At 48.3% G+C, this 26,787-nt stretch overlaps 1 protein-coding gene across 10 annotated transcripts in view; it reads left to right on the forward strand.

The window, feature by feature from the left end:
• The first annotated feature begins 6,454 nt into the window (after positions 1-6,454).
• Positions 6,455-26,787, forward strand: part of NPAS2 (neuronal PAS domain protein 2) — a 160,237-nt gene continuing 139,904 nt past the window's right edge. For 2 of the 10 annotated variants that reach the window (XM_055120125.1, XM_055120127.1), the window contains exon 1: positions 6,881-7,161. In XM_055120125.1, the coding sequence (XP_054976100.1) occupies positions 6,938-7,161 (224 nt within the window). In that variant the 5' untranslated portion in view covers positions 6,881-6,937. Of the gene's footprint in view, positions 6,570-6,879; positions 7,162-7,195; positions 7,450-7,531; positions 7,742-7,772; positions 7,796-8,324; positions 8,387-26,787 lie in introns of those variants that run through there. The other 8 variants (XM_055120134.1, XM_055120130.1, XM_055120132.1 and 5 more) reach the window with 7 other exon arrangements.

The raw sequence follows: 26,787 nt of genomic DNA on the forward strand, positions 1-26,787 counted from the left end.
CAAAATAAGCTTATTTTGGGAATTAGTGAATAGAGAGAGGATAGAGGAGAAAGAGAGGAAAGAGGGGGGAGAAAGAGAGAGAGAGGAGAGAAAGGGAGGGAAAGAGAGAGAGGGGAGGAAGAGGGAAAGAATGGGGAAGAGAGGGCAAGGGAGAAAGAGAGGGATAGGAAGAGAGAGAGGGAGAGATAGGGAGATAGAGAGAGGGAGAGAAGGGGAGAGGGTGAAGGAGAGAGAGGGAAAGAGAGGGAGAGAGGAGGGAGAGGAAGGGGAAGGAAAAGAGAGGGAGAGAGAGGGAGAGGGAGAGAGAGGCAGAGGGAGGGAGAGAGAGACAGAGATAGAGAGAAGAGAGAGAGGGAGGGAGAGAGAGGGAGAGAGGGAGAGAAGAGAGAGAAAAGGAAAGGGAGAGAGACAGAGAGAGGAGAGAGAGAGGGAGAGAAGGGGGAGAGAGGGAGGAAAAGAGAGGGAGTGAGAGAGGAAGAGAAGCAGGTGCACAACTCAAGCAGGGATATATGGACAAATGTGCCTTCATATTATAAAGTCCACATTTGAGACAAGGGTGAAAGTCTACCAGCCAGAGTGGGAAATGGACCCCAAAGTGAGAAAGATGTGGTCACACCGGTAGCCTCGCCTCTGCAGGCTTGTTTGAGGACAGTTCTCCCAAGTGCCTGGAAGAACTGGAGCTGTTGCTGGTCTCCTGAGGGGCTCCCTGTGCCTCTGGCACACAGCTGAGCCTTCTCCTCTCTGGGGGCTAGCCATGCTCTGGGCCTGTGATTCTGCAACCAGGTTGCCCATTTCTCCCCAGAAGGCTCGGGCGGCTTACAAGCCATGCCATGGGCAGTTCGGGTTCCCATACGCGTCACCCACAGCCTTAGCCCCAGTTCCTCTGCCTGTGACACAGGCTTGTTTGCTCAGGTCTGTGGCATTTTCCTCAGACCCGCAAAGGCAATGCTACCAAACCGACCCTCCCAGAACTGAGTCAGGAACAGAGACTGGGCTTGATCAGTGTCCTTGGGACTGGCCTGTTAGCTCATGGCAACCTCCTCTTACCTGCAACCACCATCAAGCCCAGTGAGTCTCCACATAGCCTGGAGTCAACGGGGTCCTGCCTCAGGCTTATCTCAGCTGATCCCTGATGCAAGAGCGAAGGAGAATGAGGTGAAAGAGATGGTGAAACTTTTTCTGACACAGCACCTTTCCATGGAATAGAGCGAAGGAAGACAATGAGACCAAAGGGATATATGAAAGAACAAGAAGCCATGGTAGATTAAAAAAACAGAAAATGCCAAAAATTGGAGAAGGGAGCTTGTTCAAACAGATCACTTGACAAGATATGCCAACAAGCCGACTTACTGCCCCTGTCACTAGTGATTGGACCCTCTAGGACCTTCACTCTGTCAACGAGTAGTTGGAAATGAAATCATTACTGGATACACATTCTTAGTTGAGGACATGGAATATGAAGGCCCCAACAAACACAAGTTGTAGGAGACTCAGATGGACTCTCCCTGCACAGCTGTTTCAAAACTCTATTGCCATGGGAATCTCCTAAAAGGCTGATAACACAATTTCCTGGGCCCTGTCTCCAGGGTTTCTGTTCCTTGGGTCTAGTAGGGTTTGAGATTTAGCATTTCTCAAGGAAAGTGATTTTTTTTCTTTTCTTTGAAGTTTGTTTTATTGTTTTGGGGCCACGCATGGCAATGCTCGAGGCTGACGGCTGTCTTCTTGCTCAGCAATCACTCCTGGTGGGCTCCAAACACTGTCTGTGGAGTCTGGGATCAAATGTGGGTCAGCCACATGCAAACCAAGTATAGAAATACACTCTACCATAACTCCAGGTGGGGAGGGGTTTTCTTATGGGAATTAGCATACATGCACAGGTGCTGCTGAAGCTATTGGTCCAAGGAAGATATTTTACATCAGAAAGATAGTACAGGGTGTAGGTGCTTGCCTTGCATGTGGCCGAGCCTGCTTTGATCCTTGGCACCATATGCCCCCCCTCTGGCCCCAATTCTGTTAGGAACAAGCCATAAGCATGGCAGTAGAGTAGCCCTAACTCCCCTCCTAAAAAAAAAAAAAAAAGGCATACCTTGAGAACCAATTATCTTAATTTTAAGGGTCAAGAAAATAAATCTCCAAAATCTGTTCCCTTAGTGTCTTAAATTAAAGTGAAAAGCCTTAAATAAAGGCCAGCCAGTCCTGAAATAGTCTCCGCACTGCCTGCATTTCACTAAGATCACAAGAAAGAAAAACTGACTTTAATCACCTATTTCTGGAGTGTAGAATTACAGTCAAGCCCCATTGTCAAGATGAAAACAAATTTTGTTTAAGAGCAAATGCTCACTGACTTTACAGGAAGGAATTCTGGAAGGGCAGGCGATACACGGGCAGGTTATAAGCACCGAATGAGGTCATCTTCATCACAGAGTCATGTTCGCTGTCAAGGCGAGTGTCACGCTGGAGCCGTTGAGCAGGACTTCTTTCTCACCATGGCCTTGGAACAAAGCTCTCTGACAAAGCGCCGCAGCCCTCTACAGGAAGTGCGCGCTCTGCTCCTACTGGGGACTCGAAATAGATCCTCGGAGAACATTTTTCCATAATTAGCTTTTCACTTCAAGTGAACTATGTGTAATGAATTCCCTGTCTCTAAACGTTCTTCCCAGGCACGGTACGGGGCATGTCATGCAGCCGCTGGTGTCAAGCTGGAACCTTCCAGACAGCCTGGTGTGGGGGTCAGAGGACTCGAGAGAGAGACAGATGGAAATGCCTCTAGGAAACTAACTGGAAGTGCCCATCTTCCTCAGCAAAGCACACAGAGGCAGAGGAAACTTCCTTGCCGTGGCTGAACTACCTGGACCTGAGCTAAGAAGGGCTGAAGATGACTGTCAGGAGCTTAGGCTGCCGTCCTCTGCCCTGCGCTGAAGGCTTTTCCCTGCCCCCAGTGGGAAGCTCATGTCTCAACAGATTGCCCGAGCCCCCGTGAATACCGGTAGCAACAAATGCCTTGCAGAATTGAGGCGACGGCCTCTAAGCTGCGTGTGCTTTAGCTCTGACTCTGCAATTACTTCTGCAATCCTCTCCGCTAATTGCTGGAGCTAAGAAACACCTCCCTTCCTTCTGGCACAGCTACAGTTCACCCACATCGGCTTCCTCCAACCTTCCTTTCTCCACCTCCCGGCATCCTGCACACAAAAGGCTTTTCTTCCTCCTGTTTCTTGCAGGCTCTGAAGCCAGTGTTTCTCCCACAGCCCGCAGGCTCCTGAGGAGGCTGTGAGTTTAAGGTAGGGTCTCACATTTGAATATGTCTCACATTTGAGCTGAGCATTTTCCCAAGGAAACATTGCAGTTCCAGGGAGAAAAGCAGCAGCCTTGGATGCTACAGTAATCAGAGTAGAACCAGAGGAAAGAGTAGAGAAAGTGGCCTCCTCCGGCGGGACCAGACCAGTGCTCTTCTAAGGCACCAGAAGGCGGAGGCCTGACTGATCCCAGCCTTCCCTTTCAGGAGAGGACTCAGCATCCTTCCCAGCTGTGCTGGGAGGCACTTTGAAGGCCTCATCTATTTACCACACAGCCCTCCCTTCCGGGCTATCCCCAAAGCCACAGCACTCTCGGCAGCATGCCACTATGCCAGTGACACATGGAATGACCCAGTGACTGTATTTCCTCCTGCAAATTATCAGGACCAAGTGTTGCTCTTTTGCCAACCTCCGTCTTTAGAACCTGGAGTTCTATAGCAAATCCTTGGAAGATAGCCACTTCCAGAATGGAGTGAAGATATTAATAACCGATGTTTTGCAGGGGGAGCAAGAAAACGCAGACAAGAAAAGTGCAGCAGCGTGGCAGCACATGCCTGCTTGGCAGCGCCCGTCATCCAGCAGGATCGCAGGGAAACTGAACAGTGCCACGAATATCTAGTGCTGGCACCTGACACTGCAGAGGAGGGTGGGATGGGAGGGAGCATGGCTTGGCAGCCGCAGAGCCAAAATCAAACCATGCTCTGCCACTGGTCTGCCCAGGGGCTGAGGGTGCCTTGAGCCTCACAGTCAGATTTCCTCGTATGTCACCTGGAAACCATACATCACCTTTTTGCAGGGCCTTATGAAGATGAAATGAGGTCATGAACAGTAGATAAATGTTACCTTTTACACATTCTTTATTAAAATATTATTTTCATAAAACCATGTGTCCAAACAATGGGAGGTTATCCAGGGCTGAACAGAGATGTGTAATTAAGCCCTGGTAGGATATGAAGGACCTTTTCCTGCATCTTAGGAAACTCAGTGCTGTGTGTGGTGTGACTCCTAGTATGTGACATTCTGGAAAAGGCAAAGTGATGGAGAGAGTGTTCAGTGACAGGGAAGGACTAGTGGTGAGAGAGGAGTGGCAGGCAAAGACAGAAGATTCGGGAGAGATCATCAGATCACTGTTGGCTAAGGCTGCCACAATGGCAGCTGGGTGTTCTTATGCGTCTACTAAAGTCCATGGAGCACACAACCCCAAGAGGGAACCCTCATGTCCACTGCAGACTCAGCCTGCTCAGGATGTGTCAGTGGAAGCTCAGTCGATGGACCTCTCAGTGGAAGAATGCAAGCATAGGGGGTGTGCTTGGGAACTTGGAACGGACTGTCTGATTGTACTGTGACCCAAAAACAGCTGTATTTCAAGTTCAAGGGGATATTCAGAGCTATTTTCTATAGGTCCTCCCAAGTCCGGGCCACTGAGTCATTCAGTCTCCAGTTACTGGGTTTTGAAGTCTTCGTCTTTACAAAGACCCAAACTTCCCTTCTGCTTTGATGCAGCATTTTTCTTCTCTAACAACAAAGTTATTCCCTTCGGTGATTCGTGGGACTTCTTAGTTTTCTCTTAATTTTTGAAGTAAAAACAACTGTACTCAGAGGTGAAAATCCACACATGAACCTTTAGACTTTGTGTTTTTTTAATCCCTCTATCTTATGTTCCCTTGGAAAAGCTGTGACAATATCATTGGCAGGAAACCCTGTTGTTTACTTTAGAGTTTTTAATCTACTGACTATACAAGACTAATGTGGGGCCCAAGCTAGTACTGTAAGTATTGTAGTAGTACCCACAATCTTGCCTGTCTACCACATACAGTCACCAATCCTTACCCAATCAGCATTTTCAGACTCAAATCAGATTAATATTCTTAATTAGGATATAGCTAATTAAGAACAACCAACTTCTATGATTGCAAGGATAATACAATTAGACTACAAAGAGTTATTTTACTGATATCTTTAAATTGATATCATTGAACATGACTAAAATGTTTAATTTTCCATAAATTTTAATTTATAAAAATATTTGGGATTTATTGATACATGATAGCATAATTTAATCAGTTAGACACATTCTTTTTGGAGGGGGTGGTTTCTAAGTGGTACTCAGCCACTTGTTCCTGCGATTCTGGGGCACCTCAGTCCTGAGATACTCGGGGCCTCAGTTCCCAGATACTCAGTCAACAGGGCCAGTGATTCCATGTTAGAGTACAAGAATGTGATGGTCCTGGGGCTCTGCAGGCTTGGGGACCACCAGAGGCACCTGCTACTGCATAGGGCTCTCTGGGTTGCACCTGGCAATACTAGGAGACAAGGCATCGTCATGGGTTGACTCAGTGTGGGTACAAGCAGAAAATGTATCCTAACTCCTGTAGGACCTTCTGGCCCCAAATCCACATTCTTTCAAAACTAACCACATGAGACTTGAGATTTTCCCCAAATGTCCCCAAATTCACAGTAGAGTGTGAAATGTTTTCCATGGAGCACATATGACTGATTCATATATTATGATCCTGTTTGACTTTTCTAGCTGGCTGATGTCAACTCATTGTACTGATAGCACCTCCCTCAAGAGGCCCATCTTCTCCTGAACCCGTCGGCACTCTGTTTTCTGGTCTGGTCTCGTTCTTTGCTCTGCCTCTAAACTAAGCCCTTCTGCAGACACTGACTGGGCCACTCGCAGGCCAGTCTCACTTCTGATTCATGATAAATCTTCAATAACTGCCATGAAAAGGAACTGAACCACCCAATGCATTCAACTGACAGAAGGTCCTCCTGCCTCCTTCACGCTGGCCATTCCTCTGCAGCCTCGCTCGGCCGTAGACTGCCCACCCCACCATGGTCACAGTTCACTTACCCTGGTGGAACTGACACTGGGAGGCAGAAGGCCACCTGGAATGAGGACAGCACCAGCCCCTGTGGACGAAAGGGAGAAGGCCTAGTGACTGGCCTGGGTGTGGGCAGTGGGGAAAGCCCACACAGCAGAAGCCTCTGGCCTGTAGGAGGACTCAGGCACTTGCCCACGGGCCATTTCAGTGTCCTGAAAGATGAATGATTTTTCAACTAGCTCCCAAAAGAGAGGAGGGGGGAGCCAAACAAGAATACAGGAGGGAGGCTGCTTTCGGCTGTGATTAAGCCCGCTGAGAGCACAGATCTTATTCTTCGGCATGGGCACACTCGGAGAGCAGGGTGAGGCCCGAGCTGCCAGGGAAGGGAGGAGGGGGCAGGACAGAACAAAACCTCAGAGCAAACCAACAGTGCTCTCCTGCGGGACAAGTAAGTGACTTCCACAGCACCTCCTCCTCCTCCTTCTCTTCCTCCTCCTCCTCCTTCTCTTCCTCCTCCTCCTCCTCCTCTTCCACCTCCTCATCATCCTCCTCCTCCTCCGGAGCCCCCAGGTCAGCCCGCCAGAGAATAATCGCTTCTCTTACCACGGATGCTCCCTCTCCTAGCTGCTTGGTTATTTTTCAGGAAGAGAATTAGACAAAAATAATACAAGTGGGAAATAAAGAGAATGACCTACTTTGCAGGGGGGAGAAAGGAACTCTGTGAGGCTCGGATCTAATTGAAGGGTGTGGGGTTGCATGCCCAAATAAGGCTCTGGGCAGAGAGGGCGAGCCAGGGCACCCCGGGGTCTGTGCCCCATGCTGCCCACTCCCCGGGGAAGGGACCCTGCAGGCCCGCAGGAGGATGCCAAGAGCCCGCGTGGCGCGTCACTCTGCAGGGCCCAGGGCGAGAGACTTGAGCGGCTGGACCCCACCCGGCGGGGGTCGCAGGTTCGAGCTTCAGGGCAGGCGGCCTCGCGGGGCCTCCTGCGCCCGTCCCGCAGAGGGGACCGGGAGGTCACGTCTGTGGGGAAACTATGTAGGTCAGTGGAACATTCTCGGCGCCGCGCGGGGGAGGGGAGGCCGAGCAGCCCCGCGCGCCCCCCTTGCATCCCGGCCCGAGCTCGCGGCGCAGGGGACACTCTCTTGCCGCCGGCCGCGCTCTCAGGGACAGGGCGGTCACCGCGCTGTAGACAGCGCGGGGGTCAGCGAGGGGCGCCTGGGGCTCCGGACGCAGTTCTTCGGCCTCTGCCCCGACAACTTTCCCGGGACCTCGGCGGGCGCGTCCCGGGCGGGGGTTCCGGGGAGATGCGGGCGGCCCCCTGGCTGCGGTGGGTAGGAGGAGGAGTAGGAGGAGGAGGAGGGGGGGTAGGAGGAGGAGGAGGGAGGAGGGAGGGGGCGGCGGGAGGAGGGACGGGGTGGAGGCAGAGGCGGCGACGCCATCCCCCGGGCTCCGCGCGCCGGGACTTGGACGCACGGGCGCGACCTCCCGCACGGGCGCGGGACCCCCGAGCGCGCCCCCCGCAGCCGAGCGCGTTCTCCGCGCCCGCGCCCCCGCGGCCCCCGCTCCTGCTTCCCCAGCGGCTCCCTGCGGCGGGGGCGCGTCCCTCCGGCCGCTCCCAGGTATGCGCGGGCCCGAGATGGGGACCCGGGATGCAGGACGGGCCACCTGCGGGGGTAGCGGAGGCCGGGATGGGAACTGGGATGCAGGACGGCCACCTGCGGGGGGTGGGGGGGGGTCGCGGAGGCCGGGATGGAGACGGACCATCTGCTCGGTGGTCGCGGGAATCCGGGACGGGGACCGCGATGCAGGATCAGCCACCTGCTGGGGGTCGCGGGAATCCGGGATGGGGACTGGGATGCAGGTCGGGCCACCTGCTGAGGGGTCACGGAGGCCGGGATGGGGACCGGGATGCAGGACCGGCCACCTGCTTGGGGGTCACGGGGGGCCGGGCCCCTCCCCCTCTCAGGGCTGCCGCGGCGACGCGCCGGAAGAGGCAGATCACCTCGGCACGGGGGTGCTCGGGGAGCACTGTCGGGGCGCGCTGAGGCTGCGTCCTGGGTAGGGGCAACCTAAGAGGCACGCCCCGGGCCCGCGCGGTCTCCTTGTCCCGGCTTGGGGCCGAGGACGCCGCCCCCGGTGGTCCCAGGGCAGGTTGGACCCGGCCCCGAACCTGAGGGGCGCGTGCCTTCCGCCCTCCCGCAGGGGCGCGCAGGATCGGGGCCCAGGGGCGCCCGCGCCAGACACTCCTCCCTGCAATGCTCAAGGTAAGAAAGTTTTCCCAGCCCTGTGATTGATGAGTGATGAGCAGCCAGTTCCGTGGGCATCTCAAGACGAGAGCCTGGAGGGCGCGCACGCACTTCGTGGGAGTCAGGCTAGGATCTCCCCAGAGCATCTCCCGTAGAGCATGTCCCTTGGAGTACCCCCCGTAGAACATCTCCCCCCTCCCCCAGAGCATTCCGCAATAGAGCATCCCCCGTAGAGAATCTCTGGTAGAGCATTTCCAGTAGGCTGTATCTTGAGGTTACGGTCCTACAGTCCTCCAAGTTCAAACCCTTCAACAGGTGGAAAGGGGTCTGAGAAGAGAGGTTTGATTGTGAAGGTTTTGTCATTAGTATCTGCTGTTTTTATTATGGTGTTGGCTGACCCGTCCCTGTCCAGGTAAATTACTGAATCGGCGGGAGAGGGGGGACATTCTTATCATGTGGAATGTGGAACTCAGCTCTTTTCCATGGAAGGAGGGTTTCCCCGTTTGCTCTTCTCAGACATTGGGCTCTTGAGCGATTTGGGACAAGGTTTGGCTCTGTCCACACCTGTGGATCTCATAGCAGCTTAAATAGATCCTGGCTAGTGGACTGGCTGGCTCAGTCCAGCTTGCACTGAAACCAGGGTAGGACGCCTTGGGAGGCCCCAGTTCAGAATTCAAGGGCAAGTAATTTCTAGCTCTCTTTCTGCTTCTAAGACTTTCTATGTGGAGAATTTGCCCAAATAACCCCCAAATGTATTTTAAAAACGACCTTCAAATAAATATGATGCTTAAAAGAGTAATTCGGATTTGGAGCACTATTGTGCAAAAGTAGGAAATCAGTGTTTCATTCCTCCCCTCAGCCAGGACCTGTAGAAGCTTTGGCATTTCTCAGCAGTCTGCTTCAAGATTTAGTCAAAAATAAAGCATGTGACACAAAGGCATTCAATAATTGTCTTCCATTTCACAGAGCGATGTGGCTTAAGAGAATGGTAAATGTGCTGTTTTTAGCCATTTTCTACTTGGAAATCAATGTGTCTATTTATTTTGCTGATCTGTCCCACTGTGTATAAATGCAAAATCGGCTTTAGTTTCACTGCTCCCCTGAGTGATTCCTGTGGAGGCAAGAGAAGGGAATATTTCTAGAGGAAATATGTTATTAATAAAATGTTAGGCCCCAAAGAGTTAAACCAAGTGAGGCTTTACTAATTAGTGTGATAAAAAAAAATTGCCTGGCATGATAGGAAACTGTTCAGATGGCATCTGAAGAATACATCGTTATGTTGAAAGTAGCCATTGATCTTAAGCTCATTTGGCTCATTTAGAAGTTTGGGCCCTCTTCTGTTTCTACCATTTAATAATGACAATAAACAATAACCTCCCAAAACAAAAATGATAAAAAGTAATATGACATGTTGACATGTCACCTGATGAGTGTCTTTATTAAGTTAAATGCATCTATTTCTTTGAACAGTGCTTCTTAACTCTTGGTAACCTTTATCGATCATTCTCAGCACTGTCACTTAGGTTATCAATTCAAAATTAATCACATTAAAAGAATAATGCATGTACCTTTAATATGTTAATTTTTCAGTTTTTTTTGAACTTTAAGAACACAAAGGGCTAAGTCCTTTTTCTTAACTTTCACTTATTTTTTAATATTCATTCATCTGTGGTACATAGAGTAGCAGTTGCTTTGTAGTACAGGGGGATGCCGAGATCACCCTTTGTCTTAATGTTTAGCCCCAGATTGTGTTTTCTTTCTCTGAAAAGAGTCATTTTCCCCTTTGTGCTTTGGGACACTGACCGTCCCAGGCTGATCCACGTACACCATAACTTTCACAAGCTGTCAGATTGTGAGGTATTGAAAATAGTCTAGTACTCTTGGCTGTTTTACACCAGTGGTTTAATAGGCAGTATCCTAGATGCCTCTAATTGAGTTTCACATTTAAGTAGTGGAAATGGTACTTGATGAATTATTTGCTTACAGAAACGATACTCATTCTGTTCGGAGTAGCTATGGGAAGTCAGGAATGGTCACATTCATAATATCCGCAGCAGCGTGTCCCCAAGAGGCCTTGTTCATATTAGCTGTCCAATAAGTAGATGAATTGAATTGTGGATGATCCTTAGCCAAAGGTTAGATGTTTCTGAATGCTATTGTAGTTACTTAACTAGGAGCAATTCCAGTTTAAATCTGATGGTGTACCTCACTATCACTGTCACTGTTCACTGTCATCCCATTGCTCATCGATTTGTTCGAGCAGGTACCAGTAACGTCTCTCATTGAGAGACTTATTGTTACTGTTTTTGGATATGGTGTACCTCAGAGCACTAAAAAAGTACTTATTAAATGTGAGCATGTGTTCATAAGGGAAATCTTTTTCCACCCCCTCACCTCTCCCCTTCACGTCGCAGTGCCCAGGCTTGCGCACACACCTGGCTGTGATGTTCGCATGTGGTGGTGCTTTGGGAGGCTATCCCTTGCATCGTGGTGCCTCCTAAGGTGACACTCCTCTAGTCATAGATTTGGACAGTGTTTGCTGGGGTCCTGATGCTCAGTCCTGGTCCTCACATGCCCTTCCCAGCTGGCATGGAGTCTGGAGGTCACACCCCCTTCTTGTGGCGTGGTACCAGGGACCCCGGAAATTAGCACTCGTAGGCACAGAGGCCCAGCAGGGTCATGCTGAGTGCACCTGACAGCACCACGGGTTCACTGTGTGCACAGAGCTCATGCCTTAAACACCCAGCTAGTCTTCCAGACACAAAGGGCCTGGAGTCTTTTGAAAAATTGCTTATTTTTAAATTTTTCTTATTGATTGAGTTTCTGCGATTTATAATACTGTTAATAACGACTTCTCATGGACATGATTCCAGCACTGCACGCATCACTGGTGTATCCACTTCCCTCGCCTAAGAACTCTTCCAGCCTCCCCCAAACTCAGTTGTGAGCGTCAGTCCTGTTGTGTTGGCTTGGGCCCTTTGCCACCTTGCTGTGTGTTTTTAAATAATGTGAGAAATCATTCCCAGTTGTGTGTGTGTTTGTGTGTGAGAGAGAGAGAGAGACCCAGGTTGCATGCAGGCAAACCATACCCTTACCATTGAGTTACATGTTCTGCCCCATTAATGTGGTCATTAGTCTCACCAGAATTCTTTGCAATTGAGGACTACTTGGCATCTTAAGTGAACTAATTTCTTAGGCAAAGTTCCCCCAAGAGACAACTTGAATGTTTGTGGGTCACCGGACAATTTCCTTTTGATGATTCAGAATAGAAGCTATATACTTAACCTTGTACGCAGGTGTGAGAAACAGTGTATCGAAAATGGAAGAGGCTAAGCATGGGGCCTCACCTTGGCAATGTCCACACCACCATGGGGCCATGTGGATGGGTTGAAACTTGAAGCTCAGCATTTCTTAAAAATCTCTCAGGTGCTCCTTGATGCTTTGACTCATTAGCAAAAGCTCTGAAACCACTTTGTTCCATTTAGCACATGCTTATTGAGCATCTGTACGCCGTAGGCTCCTTTGACAGAAACATCATGAACTTAGGTGATTTTTTTTTTTTGCTTTTTGGGTCACACCTGGCGATGCACAGGGGTTACTCCTGGCTCTGCACTCAGGAATTACCCCTGGCCGTGCTCAGGGGACCATATGGGATGCTGGGATTTGAACCCGGGTCGGCCGCGTGCAAGGCAAACGCCCTCCCCGCTGTGCTATCTCTCCAGCCCCAATGAACTTAGGTGATTTCTTAAGGAACTGAAGAAAGGAAGATTGAGGAACGGGAGACACACAGTGACAGAAGGACTAAAAGCAAGGTCCTGGCATTCCAAAAGAATAAAAACAACCAGTGTTGGCACAGATGTGGGGAAAAAGGGACTTTCATTAATTGTTGATGGGAATGCTGACTGGTCCAGCCTTTTTAGAAAACAATATAGACATTCCTCAAAAAAATATTAGTTGAGCCCCCAATTGACCCAGCGATACCACTTCTAGGAATACACCCTAAGGGCCCAGAGCACGCAGCAGAAACACCATCTGCACTCCGGTGTTCACTGCAGCACTGTTTGCAGTAGTCAGGATCTAGAAACAACTCCAGTGCCTGAGAACAGATGACTGGATATAGAAACTGTGGTACATCTACACAATGAAATACTAAGCAGTTGTTAGGGAAAATGAAGCCATGAAATTCATTTATAAATAGATGGATATGGAGAATATCATGCAGAGTCAAATGAGTCAGAAGAAGGACATATATAGAATGACTGCATTCATTTTTTTTTTGAATCACCGTGAGATAGTTACAAAGCTTTCATGTTTGAATTTCAGTCATACGGTAATCATATATTTCAGTCATACTGGTACTCCCTCTACCAGTGCACATTTTCCATCACCTTAGTATCCTTAGTATCCCCCCTATCCCACTCCTTCCCCTGCCTCCCTGGCAGAAAATTTCCCCCATACTCTCTCTCTACTTTGGGGTATCATGGTTCACAATACAGATACTGAGAGCCTCTCACATTTGGTCCTTTATCTACTTTCAGCACACATCTCCCAACCAGACAATTACCCCAACCATCATTGACTTAGTGATCCCTTCTCTATCCCAACTGCCTTCTCCCACAGCTCATGAGGCAGGATTCCAACCATGGAGCAATATTCCTGGCCCTTCTGTCTACTGTCCTTGGGTGTCAGTCTCATATCAATTTATTTTATATTCCACAAATGAATGCAGTCATTCTATGTCTGTCCCTCTCTTTCTGATTCATTTCACTTAGCAAGATACTCTCTGTGTCCATCCACTTATATGCAAATTTTATGATCTTATCTTTTTTAAAGGCTGCATAGTATTCCATTGTGTAGACGTACCAAAGTTTCTTTAACCAATCATCTGTTTTAAGGCACTCGGTCTAGATTCTGGCTATTGTGAACAGTGCTGCAATGAACATACAGGTTCAGATGTCATTTCTACTGTGTTTTTTTTGCATCTCTTAGATATATTCCCAGGAGTGGTATTGCTGGGTCACATGGAAACTCAATTTCTAGTTTTGGGAAGAATGTCCTTGTTGTTTTCCAAAAAGGCTGGACCAGTCGGCATTCCCACCAACAATGAATGCGAGTCCCTTTCTCCCCACATCCATGCCAGCACTGGCTGTTCTTGTTCTTATTGACGTGTGCCAGTTTCTGTGCTGTAAGATGATACCTCAGTGTTGCTTTGATTTGCATTCCCTGATGATTTGTGATGTTAAGTATTTTTTCTATGTGTCTTTTGGCCATTTGAATTTCTTTTTTGAGGAATTTTCTGTTCATTTCTTCTCCCCATTTTTTGATGGGGTTAGAGTTTTTTTCTTGTGAAGTTCTACAAGTGTGTGGATATTAAGCCCCTATCTGACAGATATTGGGTAAATATTTTTTCTCATTCCATGGGCTCTTTCTGTATTTTAGAGAATGACTGCATTCTTTTGTGGGATATTTTTTTAAAAGTTTGACCTGATAACCTCTCAGTATCTGTATTGCAAACCATAATGCCCAAAAGTAGAGAGAGAGTATGGGGAAAATTGTCTGCCATGAAGGCAGGGGGAAGCTGGGAAAGGGGGAGGATACTGGAGACATTGGTGGTAGAAAATGTGCACTGATGGAGGGATGGGTGTTCAATCATTATATGACTGAAACTCAAACATGAAAGCTTTGTAACTGTATCTCACAGTGATTCAATGATTAAAAAAATATGTTTGAGACTGATATCTAAGGCCAGGGAAAACGGGTCAGTGCATGACTCTTGCAGCTTCCTCGGCAGTTAATCTCTGCCCTGACGTGTTTGTGAGGCCTGAAACTCCCCGGGATCCATGGGCAGGTCAGTTGGTTTTCTCCTGGTTGGAGCCCAGACCATCCTAACCGAGGCACCTGCAGCTCACCTGCTTCCTCCGGGGCAATCGTGCCTTACACACAGACCCACTCCTGACACCATGCACACAGAACAACTCCTTTATGTGCATACCATCATGTGCATATTCTTAAAAACAAACAGCTGATTTTGTGTACATAGTTACTATTTTTTATGATATAAAATTTTGGGGGGGTCATTTCTTATATCTTTTTCCTTTTAAATACAGAAATCAATATTTAGATAGGGTTGACAGATACTTTGTTTTGCTCTGCCTATTGTTAAAATCTGTCGTGCTTCTTTTCAATTTCTTTACTATTGCAAACATTGTAGGTATTAAGCTTCCTTATCTATACATCTTCTAGTTCAACTCCTTCTCAGCCAGGAATTTTAGGAGGGTAGAAAGCCAATCTGTCTGAAATATTAATCAGTGCTGTCAAATTGATATCTGAAATAGCTATGTCCATATCTCCTCTTGCTTGACTTTGTCTTAATTCTCTTGACATAGTTAAGATAAAAGGTTGCTATCAAGATAAAAATTGTTTTAAATTAAAAATATTTTATACATTTCAAATATTTAAGATAATACAGTTGAGGCTTTTGTTTTGTTTTGCTTTGGGGCCTTACCTTCTGATGCTCAGGGCTCACTCCTGGCTCTGCACTCAGGGGTCACTCCTGGCGGTGCCCAGGGGACCGCATGGGGTGCTGAGAATTGAACCTGAGTTTGCTGTGTGCAAGGCAAATACCTTATCCACTGCACTATTGCTCTGGCTCCAACTTAAGTTTTCTTGCCGTAACTGTATTCTGGTTTGATATGAGTTCTTCACTGTGTCATGAAACAGTCCACATAAGCATTAATTAATGACTATAGTCTGGTTGATAGTAGTCAATTTATGGAGAATTTCAGTGGTTTGTGAGGACACAAAAGAGAATATTTGAAGTGAAGGCTCTCCATGAGAGTTAAGGAGAGAGGATGAGCCTGTAGTGGTCTCAGGTTTCTTTAAGTGCTATGGAGCATCCCCTCCACCCAGCTGTTTCCAAGGCAACCCTGAGTCCCTTCTCCATCAGCTTTCTTGCTGGCCGCAGCCTTTCTAAAAGTCTTTTTCCTCCTGGAATCCATAGGCTTTGCACTCGACTGACGTTCATTCTCTGAATGTATAGAAATCACTAAAATAAACTTTGCTCGTGGCCTGATACACAACTGAAATACAAGTTTTCATTCTTTGAAAATTTTTTCAAGAGATTGCATTTTTTAGAAATTATTCAATTCTGCAGAAGGAGAGGAAAAGAAGCAGGAAAGATAAAGCTCACAAGAAATATTAGTGACCCTTCTGAAAAAGCACCATGATTAAGGGGTTTTTCCGGTCACCCTGCCTCCCCACTTCCAAATATCAGCTCCTGGCCCCTGGACACTGCCCTGTGGTGTCCTCAACAGGAGAGAGCTGAGCAGTCGGAGGGAAGAGCCGAGAGGAGGCTTGAGAGAGATGCTGAGCACCAAAGGCCTCCTTGCAGGCTTCAGACACACGGGCACCCAGCTTAACTTCTGGCCTTTCTTGAGTGCACTGAAGCGTTACCAAAATCCTAACAATAGAATTAATTTTCAAACTTCCAGCAATAGCACGATAGGTCACAGATGGGCCTTCTTCCCAAGATCACAAAGAAATTTTTTTTAAATCCCCATTTTTTGTGTGTGTGGGAGAGCCTTTGGGTCACAGGAGATGGTGCTCTGGGATCACTCCTGGTGGGGATGGGGGCGCATTAGTGGTGACAGGGATGGAGCGGAGGCCTATGACATCTAAGGCACTTGATGCCTTAACCCTTGTATAATCTCTTTGACACCAATCCTCCTATTTTATTTTAATAAGTTTAGTGCGGTTGTTTTTGTTGGTGGTGCTCAGGGCTTACTCCTGGCAAACTTGAGGGACCATATGGAGTGCCAGGGACCAAACCCAGGCTGGGCACGTGCAAGCAAGAAGCTTACCCACTGGACCATCATTCCTTCCCCATTATATATAGCTTCAGATGGGCTAGAGGGATGGTACAAAGGATAGGATGTTTGCCTTGCATGTAGGTGGCCCGGGTTTGATCACCAGCATCCCATATTGTCCCCTGAGCCTCACCAGGAATGATCCTTGAGCACAGTGCCAGGAGTAAGCCCTGAGTACAGCCAGTTGTGGCCCAAACACCCCTTCTCTGTAAGTATCTTCAATGTTTATATTTTGCTATACAAGCATAAACAATTTTCTTCCTTAATTTGGAAAATAAAATCAAATGTTTCAAGAAAGTTCCTGGGACAAGATAAATCTATTTCAATGATGGCACTGCAACTCATCATCAGTCTTCTTGCTGGGCCTGCAGTCCTTGTGGGTTTTCCGTGGAATTCAAATTTTTCTGTTAGTATTATGTAGAGAAATGCATTATTATTATTATTATTATTATTATTATTATTATTATTATCATCATCATCATCATCATAATCATCATTATTATTATTAAAGCTGTGTGGCTTTGATTTTCTGCAGTTTCCTATTGTAAGAGCAAGATGTTTTAGAGCTAGAATGTAGGTGTGTACACAGCAGCATAAATAACCACAGATCCACTGACAGAGCAAGGTTGGGGGTCGGTATGGCCATAGCTTGAGAGGCTTCTGAGGACCCTGTGACCTCAGTTGGCTGCTCTGTCGGCCTGGTTGGCAGGCGTGGGGTGCGCAGCAAGTCTGTCCCGGGCCAGGGTGCTTTGAGGTGGTGCTGCTGCCCGCTTAGCACTCCGAAGTGTTTGGCCACCTGTCCATCTGGCAGGGCCCTGGGCGGTACCTGAGGGACTGCAGGAGGAACCTCGGTACTTCCTGGTGCCTCCTCCATGAAGGTGTGTGTGGAACAATGCACACACTTGCTGTGTGCTCAGCCCGTGGTGCTGTGAGCAGCAGCCTCAGCCCGCTCTGGGTGGTGCTCCCTGGAGTGGGGTCCTGGGACATTGTGCGGTCTGTCTGTGACATGCTGTCTGAGCCCCAGCCCTCTCCCTGGCTGTGGCAGCGGGACCTCTGCCCTGATTTAGAGCACAGCCAGTGATTTGCATGCAAAAGCGATTTAATGGTGTCAGAAAGCCTGACAACTAGACCTGATTGTGTGGCCATATAACCTTGGCAAGTCATAGGAGACCCCAAAATTAGTCTCTTCAACCAGGAAAGGGATAGTATTAATACCGAAGCATGAAAATCTGGAGGAGAGAATGTTAAAGTGTTTCATAAACGTAAAAAGTAATTGGATTGTTCTTATTACTTGCTGTGCTGACCAATTCATCAAAATCAGCCACCCCTGGCTGGGTAAATGCCCACCTCAAGGTGATTTCTCTTTGGCTGAAGGCAAAGCACATGCTAGCAATTAAAACACAATATATACCAGGGTTTTCTTGAAAGCAAATGTCGTGGAGAAAGTAAACCCCTTCAACTACAGAAGGCAAATGCTTGCAAGGTCCTGCCAGTTACTGGGGCGCATAGTTTGTTTTTGAAAGCTCTTGCACTGGGGAGAACATGATAACCTTCTATGTCTGGAAATTCAGCCCAAATCAAATACGTTCTGCCTACTCCCATAGAGTCTGAGATTTTATGGCCTTTTGCCATGGTAAGTGGCCATGCGCTATATTTCTTCTGACCTTTTGTTTTTTCTGAGGAGTGTTAAACTGCAGGAGAGTGGCTCGGCCCTCCCCTCGCCGTCAGGATGCTGCTGCTCTTTTTCTCATATCAGAATTTCCTAAAAATCAAGATTCACGCAGTTTTCAAGAGGGCTAGAAGTATAACCTTTGGGTTGGACACAGACGTGAAGGGCACAGGCATGGCGTGCTTAGTACCATTGTTTCAGGGTGGAAGGAAGGGCCTGCAACAGACTGTGCTCTGCTCCCCCCAAATTCCTGTGTCGAAGTCCTGGTCCCATGGCGATGGCTATTCAGAGATGGACCTTGGCAGGCAATGAGTCCCGAGGGCCCGGCCTTAGGAGTGGGATGGGGCCATATAGACAGAAGCCCTGGAGTGTGCTTGCGACAGGCACCAGGACCTGCATCAGAACCCCTCATTGCAGACTGTCTGCCTCCAGAATGATGAGGAGAATATTTTGCTGTTCAAGCCTCTCAGTCTCTGGCCATTGGTCAGCACGCCCTCAGCAGGCCCAGCAGGCCCTGAGGGCACCTCCCCCATGGCATGGCTCCGGTTCTACCGTGAAACACATGCCCCACGGTCAGACCTCCTGAGCCAGCAGTGCTCTCTGTGCTCTCTGCCGAGAGCCAAGGATGGGTCTCATGGGGGCAGCTCAGGCTGCAGTTCTGCCCCTTGTGGGGAGGCTGCCCAGCTGCAGCCAACACTCAGTGGAGAGATACAGGCCGGGAGCAGTGGACGCAATGGCCAGTTGTGCCCCCGCTTGCTCCATGGCCACGAGTGTGCCCACAATCTGCTCTTCCATGTGAGGACACGGAGGAGAGGCAGCGAGAGCCTGGGGCAGCTACACACTGAATAGCAGCACGGGCCAAGCACAAGCGGCTGTGGCCACTTCTGGGAGGCCACTACTCTCGGGACCCCAGCCTCTGCTTCCCTTCAGATGAGTGGGATGAAAGCACAGAACTCACTTGTGTCCCTGACGAGGAGTAAACTAGCTGTTCCCTGGGGTGGCTTTAACAGTGCCGCCCCACTGCTGGGCCGCCCACGCTCGGCTCTCTGTCCTGTAACATGGTCACGGCCACTTCTTTGGGCAGCTCTTTATCATTTTTTCCATAATAAATGGAATTCACAGAGCCAGAGAGATAATATAGTGGGCACGATGCTTTCCTTGCCTTCACCTGACCTGGCTCAGTCCCACCTATGTTCCCCTGAGACCCGCCAGGAATGATCCCTGAGCACAGCCAGGTGAGGCCTGCCAAAAATATAAATAAATGGAACCCATAAAAATCAACTTAGGTCTAGGGATCAGGAAAGGGGCTGTGTCAGCCATTACTGGTACCTCTCAATGAACTCTTTTGATCACACAAGTCTCTGTGGATGATCTGTCATCTGCCTTTGATATTTAGGACACCAAAGCTCAGAGATGCTGTGTGCCATGCATGAGGTTATTGCAACACTAATGGAGCCATTTATAGAAGGATCCAGAAGAGACCCACTGCACTGTATTTACTCTTTTTAAAATGCCACTTTCAAGAAGATGATCAATGTATTTAAAACACACAGGACATCTTAACATGGCTTCTTTAGCTGACATGGTTTTTTCAGTCTGAGGTGCTGGCCTGGTGGCTGAGGTCATGCAGGGTAGAAGCCGAGCATGAATGTTAGTTTTAAGGGAGCTCAAGAGGAGAAAGCTGGCAAATAACAACAACAACAGAAACCTTTGGGAGCAAAATTGTGTTTCAGTTCCTTGCGGTCTTTCAGTAGCTTAACTGCTCCCCGTTGCTGTAACAAGGGCTATTCAGTCAGGACGCTCCCTGTATTTCTCTGGTGTCAGGCATTTATTTCATGGGCTGAAAAGTCAGTATGAAAAGGTTCATGAAAAGGTAGTGACCAACTTGTGCCACGCTTCTGGAACACCATTTTCCCAACACAACAACTTTGGGAAAAACATGAACTGGGATCTACACATTGTAAAATTTGATGCCTTTTTTTAATTTCAATTTCAGTGACTCCAGAACTAGAATCGTTATCACGATTACCTTTATGCACCTTTATGGAGCTTCCCTGGGGTAGGCCTGGCCTTCTCTTTCCCACAGCCACAGTGATCACTCGGCAGGGAGTCCCCGTCCTCCCTGGATGTGGTCTGAGGTGGGAGGGGGCACTGAGCAAGGACTGTCAGATGGTGCTCCCTACCTGTGGCTGATTCTAGTCCCATGCCTGGTGTCCCCTCATGTCCCTGGAGCCTCATCAGAGTGACTCCTGACCCCAGAGCCAGGAGTTAACCCTGACCACCTCTAGGTGTGCCCCAAACCCCAAACAAACAAAAAATAAACAGGATTTTATTTTTCAAAAAATAATAATAAATAATCAAACCTATTAGCCAGGATTTCTTTTCCCCCTGTCAAAGTAGAAATCTGAATTCTTGGGTTCAGGCAGAATAGAGAATTCATTCAACCAACCCAAGGGCCTTAGTGGACCTATCTTTTTTTTTATCTAATTTTTATAAAGTTGTTCACAATAATTCATTACATTCAATATTCCAATGCCAATCTCACCACTATTACACTTTACTATCACCATATTTCGAATTTTTCCACCTTAACCCCAAAAGCCTGCCTCTAAAGTGGGACCTAAATAATTTATTTTGTATTGATTGTTATGAATAATCTTCTAAAAATGATCCAGAAAAGTTTCCTTAGAGGAAAGTGTGTGAAGATTGTTGTATCTCAGCCCGGAGCTGTTAAGCCCTTGTATGTGAGATTACTAACATGGTAGTGGTGTCGGAGGAAACTTGGTGGGAGCATTAAGCTGAGGGTGTGAGAGGAAGAGGAAGAAATGTCTTCTCTTTATTCTGTCCCTGTGACCCTCCGAGGGCCATGAGCCTCCTAGGGAGAGACGAGGGCTGGAACTGCAGGGACACGGGAAGGCGACAAGCACCACCGTGCAGCAGGAAGCAGGTTGTGCCAGCCCTGGTGGCGACCAGTGTGACCGAGGCTGCCCTCTCTCCCGCCTTCACCTTGTCTGCTCACCCCATGCTCTTTTCCTTCTGGGTCTTTCCTTGTGACTGTTGCTCGTTCCACAGGCTCTAGCAGGGCTATAGCTTTGAAACAAAAGAACAAGACTGTCTAACTTTCATCACCGCTACAAGCTTACCTTATTTTGGGGATTCCCATCAGTCGGGTTGCTAACTGAAACAGTTTTAAGTTTGCTCTTAAAACTAAGCAGGTAGGAAGTTTGCTTTGCACGTGGCTGACCCGGGTTCAATTCCCAGCATTCCATATGGTCTCCTGAGCACCACCAGGGTGATTCCTGAGTGCAGAGCCAGGAGTAACCCCTGAGTATTTCTGGGTGTGACCCAAAAAGAAAAAAAAAACTGAGCAAATGATTGGAGGCACCAATTTAATTTCTCTTCCTGCAAGATTAATTGCATAATCAGCCAGTCTGGGTAGAGAGAGAAAGTCTGGAGGCCCTAGTGTAGCCTGGAGTCTGCGGAGGTGGGGGGGGTGCCGGGGGCGCTTCCTTTGTCTCCATCCTCTGAAAAATGGACGCCAGCAGATGCACCTGGGAATATTTTGTGTAAAGGGCTGTTTTTGGTGATTAAGTAAGGCAACAATAAAAGTTAACATATTTTGGAAATTGTTAGTAGGGATGCCTGGCTCCATCTTTTGGGAGGTGTCATTTTTTAATATAAAAATAGTCAAGACTAAAATTTAGCTGTATTTATTTATGTGAGCAAATGAGGATTATTTTGGTGACTCGTTCAGTTTTTATCTTTCCATTTTATTGTTATCAAAAACTGATGTCACAGCATGTGTAGAATTTTTCATGTCAGCTAAGTCTTTCTGGCTTGAGTCTTGAAGTCCGTCTTCTCTAGTTAATCTTTGAATAATATTGTAAAGAGTTGAAATGGCTATTGTATGCTTACATAGCACTTTCTGCTTTTAACAGAATTTAAGATTGGTTATAAACAACCAGTAGTCCTGAGGTTAAAAATCTATTATGGCAACTTATTTTCATTTCTATCTAGGAGATTTTAATATTGTTGCATGTAAAATGCATGAAAATGGCATTATTTTGCTCACCCCTCCAGCTTCCAGCCACTATCTATGCTGTTCCCGCTCCCTGGACCACCCTTCCTGGCTTCTTCACTAGCTCTCTCCTGATTGGCTCTGGAGTTGACATTGCCTTGGCATCCCACCTGCCAGTCTTATCCAAGGCAGCCAGTGGCTCTTCCAATTTGAAGTTACCATCTCCTGTGTCTCTCGCCACCCTTTGGTCGGCCCTTGGAGGAGTGATGAAGTCTTTTTCCAACGTCTTTCAGAAGCTCTTATGTAACAGACATACTCTATCAGTTATTGAACTGAACCACAGGACAAAGAGCCTCTGGAGGGCCCGCTTCTGTTTTTTTTTTTTTGTATTATTGAATCGCCATGAGATAGAGCATTACAAAGCTGTTCATGATTGGGTCCCAGTTCCACTGTTCCAACACTTATCCCTCCTCCAATGTACATTTCCCAGCACCAGTGTCTCCAGGTTTCCTCTCACCATCCTCCCCACATCACACCCCCCACAGCCCCCTCCCCCACACACACACCAGCCTGCCTCTATGGCAGGCACTTCTCTTCTTTCTCTCTCTCCTTTTATGCATTATGTTTTGCCAAACAGGTACTAAGAGGTTATGCTGTTTGTTCAGGGCATTCAGTAATTTTATTGAGAAAATAAGGCTGGGGTAGCTTTCTTTTTTACTGGGTGGCAGCTTTGGGGTGTGGATCTGACTGCCACGGCTTACAGAAATACAGGGAGGTGGGGGGAAGTAGCCCATCCTGACCCCGAAACAGCCTGGAGATTTCAGTCATAAACTTGCGTGCCCTAATTTTCAGCAGATTATATCTGAGTGAGGTCGTCTTGAGATGATGGAGTCTGGCCAGAAGCTTAGTGATGATTTTGGACTGTGGAAGCAAGCAGCTGCCAGGGGCTCTGAGCACACTTTTTAAAGCCTCCATTAGTGAGTTTTGTGCCTTGAGGTGTAGCATTGTCCTAAGAGCACTTCTTGACTAAGGACGAACCCTGGTTCCTCGACATTCTCCTGCTACCTTCTGGCAGCTATTTCATTCTCCAGATGACCTTCCCTTTATCATTGTCCGTCCTGTTTTAGTTCTTCACAACATGATACTCATGTCACTTTGGGTTTAGAATCTAGAATCCCAGACTTGATGTCTCAACTTCAGGAACCTTGCGTGTGGCCGTGAGCTCCGCAGCCATCGCCATCAAAGAAGCCCGTGCGTGCTCAGTGAAGGAAGAAAGAAAAGACCTGACACAGGATTCCAGACCAGCCTCATCTAAGAATTTAGTACATTTTCTGATCAAAGTCCAAAGTTTCTGCTTTGCTTGAGCTTTAGTCTGGCTATTAAGCCTCCTGCTAGTGTGTCTGTGCATTAAATCAGGCGGCAGTGAAGCAGCAAATTAATCCGGGGACTCGGGATGTGTGTAAAGACGGTGTTAACTAGATAAAGAGAGAGCCAGTGAGGAAGTGTCATAGAATCCAGGTAAAGTGAGAAATGTTGGAGCCAGAGGGATGGTACAGCAGGTTAGGGGAGCTTGCCTTGCTCACAGCCAACCTGGATTCAATCCCTGCATCCCATGGGGCCCCCTGAGGCCCAACAGGACTGATCCCTCCTGAGTGTGGCCCCAAAATGAAACAAAAATGTTTGCAATGTTTTGAATAGGTTGAGATTTGTTGTTTGATTTGGGGACCATGCCAGGTGGTATTTAGGGCTCCGTGCTCAGGAATCACTCCTGGACAGAATTCTGGGACCCTACGTGGGTGCTTCGGATTGAACCTGGGTCAGCTGCTTGAAAGGCTAGTGCCTTATCCACTTTTCCTTATCTACCTTATCTCACCTACCTCTGGGTTTGAGATATTTTATTCTACATACTGAATTTGGATAATTATAAAATAGTCCTAAGTCATATTGTCTATCATTTTTGATACATTTGTCAAGCAAAAGAATAAAATATTTAGATTCAAGTGCTTCCCACACTCAGTATGAACTTTAACTTTTTTGGATAAATTTTCTTGTAGCTGATAGAAAGGAACCTGGGGACACTGGTGCTGGGAAATGTGCACTGGTGGAGGGATGGGTGTTGGAACACTGTATGACTGAAACCCAACCATGAACAGCTTTGTAAGGTGAATCTCACAGTGATTCAATAAAAAGAAAAATTCTTGTTCTGTTTCCTTTAAGGATGTGGATAGCATTTGTTGAGCTGTCTAAAGGATCCTTTGCAAAGGAAAGTGGGCGCGGCTTCTAAAGGAGCTCCTTCTCAGAATCCCCCCCCCCCCCACCGCCGCCCGGTGCCGGGGCATTGTTCGGCTTGGTTGGCAACCTGTCCTGTCAGAGGACTGAGGCATTCCAGCTCTCAAGGATCAGATGAGGCAGGGAGCGGGAGGGAGGCAGTTGTGCCAGACTCAGGTGGCCATGTGCTCCATAAAGAGGAGACGAGAAGTGAAGACGTGGCCCAGGCACTCACACCCGCTGGGCAGTTAGACCCAGACGGCCAGCTCCTGTGGTCTTCCAGCCACAGAGCCTGGCCAGCTGAGTTGTTCTCAGTAGTGACCCAATCCATGTTCGCTTTATGTCACTGGACCCTTAAGCACTCCCCAAACTTCAGCCGTGGTTTGCCTGGTCTTGCTGGGCTGGAGCTGGGTTCTGCTGGGCTGCCCGCTGTGGCCCTGGGTGGGGCTCTCTGTGCTCCAAGCCCCCCCCACCCCGTCCTTTCCCTTGGATCGGACAGCCCGAGGTTCTCATGAACAAGTCCAGGCACACCGCGGCAGAGACTGTGGCTTCAATTCCTGGCCACAACAATAAAGCAAATGTTGCAATATGAATCATGGGAATGTTTTTGGCTTTCCAGAGTACATGAGAGTTATGTTTATTCTCCAGTCTAAGTATGCAGTCACATTATGTCTATAGAATAATGGGCAGATCTTAAATGAAAAATGCTTTATTGCTAAAAATGAAAAATGAGTGGCCACATGCTGCTTTAAAAAACGGCCCCCATGCGTGTAGGTTGCCGGTGCCTTACTTCCATAAAGCAAGTACTGTCTGCCAAGCAGTCAGGGAAGCGGCAGAGGCAATCTTGTGCCCTGGTGACCTCGCTGCCTTCGTACTCAGAACAGCCAGTTTCAGAGAATTCAAAGAAAGAAGTCTGGAAGCTTTCCTTCGCACTGAGCAGCTGCGGCCATGGCTGCGGTCAAGGGCTTCCCCGCTTGCTCTTCTTGCACACTAGAGGCAGGCGCAGAGCCTGAGAGAACCCTGTGACTCACAGGAATCTGTTCCTTTCGTGCAGCTCTTAGCCTTGGTGAGGGTACAGAAGCTTTGCATTTTAATGGTCATGGAACGGTGGATGAATGTTCCCCAGGGACGCTGCTCAGAAGGTCCTTCAGACCACTGGGAGGTTGGAAGGTGTTTAGGGTTCTGCGTTAGTCTTGTGCAGACACAACTTTCCCCAGAGCAACAGTTGCCTTTTTGTTTTGTTCTGTTTGGGGGTTACGCCTAAAGGCACTCCGCGCTCTGCACTCAGGACCCTCCTGACATGACTCGGGGCACCATATGAGGTGCTGGGGCTAGAACCCTGGTCTCTCCAGTGCCAACCTTTTTATGAAACTAATTTTGATGCCACTGTGGGCAGAGGAGGAGTTAGAGAAACATGGGAAGGAGAAACTCCAGAGTGTGGAAATGTGGGGCTGGAGCAATAGCACAGCGGGTAGGGCGTTTGCCTTGCACGCGGCCAACCCGGGTTCAATTCCCAGCATCCCATATGGTCCCCTGAGCACTGCAGGGGTGATTCCTGAGTGCAGAGCCAGTAGTAACCTCTGTGCATTGCCAGGTGTGACCCAAAAAGAAAAAAAAAAAAACAAAACAAACAGAGTGTGGAAATGAAAACAAGAGAAGAACACGCAATGACTAGTAGTCTAGAGCTTTACTGGGGAGTCAACTGCCTTCCCTGGCCTTCGGCAGAAACCCAGAGGCTGAGGAATGGGAAAGATCGTGGTGGACAGGGAAGGCTCCAGGCAAGCCCTGATGAGAAGCTGCTGTCCTGGGAAGCTTTGCTGATCAGACGCCAACCCCTGAGGGTGGCGAGGGAAGCCCTGGACTTCTCTGGCAGCCCCTGAGGTGGAAGGAGGGTGAGACTCCAGGGTAGCCATCAGTTACTAATCAAGTGCAGGCTGGGACGGGCTACCCTGCGGCTCTGCTGTCTGGCTTAGGGGTCTGCTGGCTCCTACGCTTGGTGATCCCTTGTCCCCGGGCCGTTTGCTGCAGGTTGCAGGTCACGTGTGTGTGTGTGTGTGTGTGTGTGTGTGTGTGTGTGTGTGTGTGTGTGTTTCCTGGCTGCTGTTTAAGTATAGACTATCCTGGTGCTAATACAGCCCTGGCAGAGAATAAAGCCAAGACTCACACTTGTTGCCCTGGCACAGTAGAGTGGCCAATTCTCCATGCGTAGCAGGTTCAGACTCCTGGCATGGCCCTCGTGGGCAGCCTCGCTCTCCATCACAAAGGGCTTGCACGCTGTGAACCCGTGGCAGCCAACCTCCTACCTGGATTCCCTGTTCCCAAACTGCTTCTCTGTTTGCTCCCTGGTTTCCTGGGCAGGGATGGCCCCATCCAGCTTCTTGGTTGTACGTTAGCCGTGACCACCTTCCCCTCCCTTAAGTTCTCAGCTGTTATCAGATTCTCCTGTGTGTCATTTTACACTGGCCTTATCCTTGACATGACAGAATTTTTTTTTCTGGTGAGAAGTGGAGTATTGTGAATTGTTCTGGAAATTCCAAAGTACTTCCTCTTTCTCTTTCTTGACACCTCTGGAGGTGTGATGCTGTTGTCTTCCTACCCT

Source organism: Sorex araneus, chromosome X (assembly GCF_027595985.1).
Source record: "Sorex araneus isolate mSorAra2 chromosome X, mSorAra2.pri, whole genome shotgun sequence".
Lineage (NCBI taxonomy): Eukaryota > Metazoa > Chordata > Mammalia > Eulipotyphla > Soricidae > Sorex > Sorex araneus.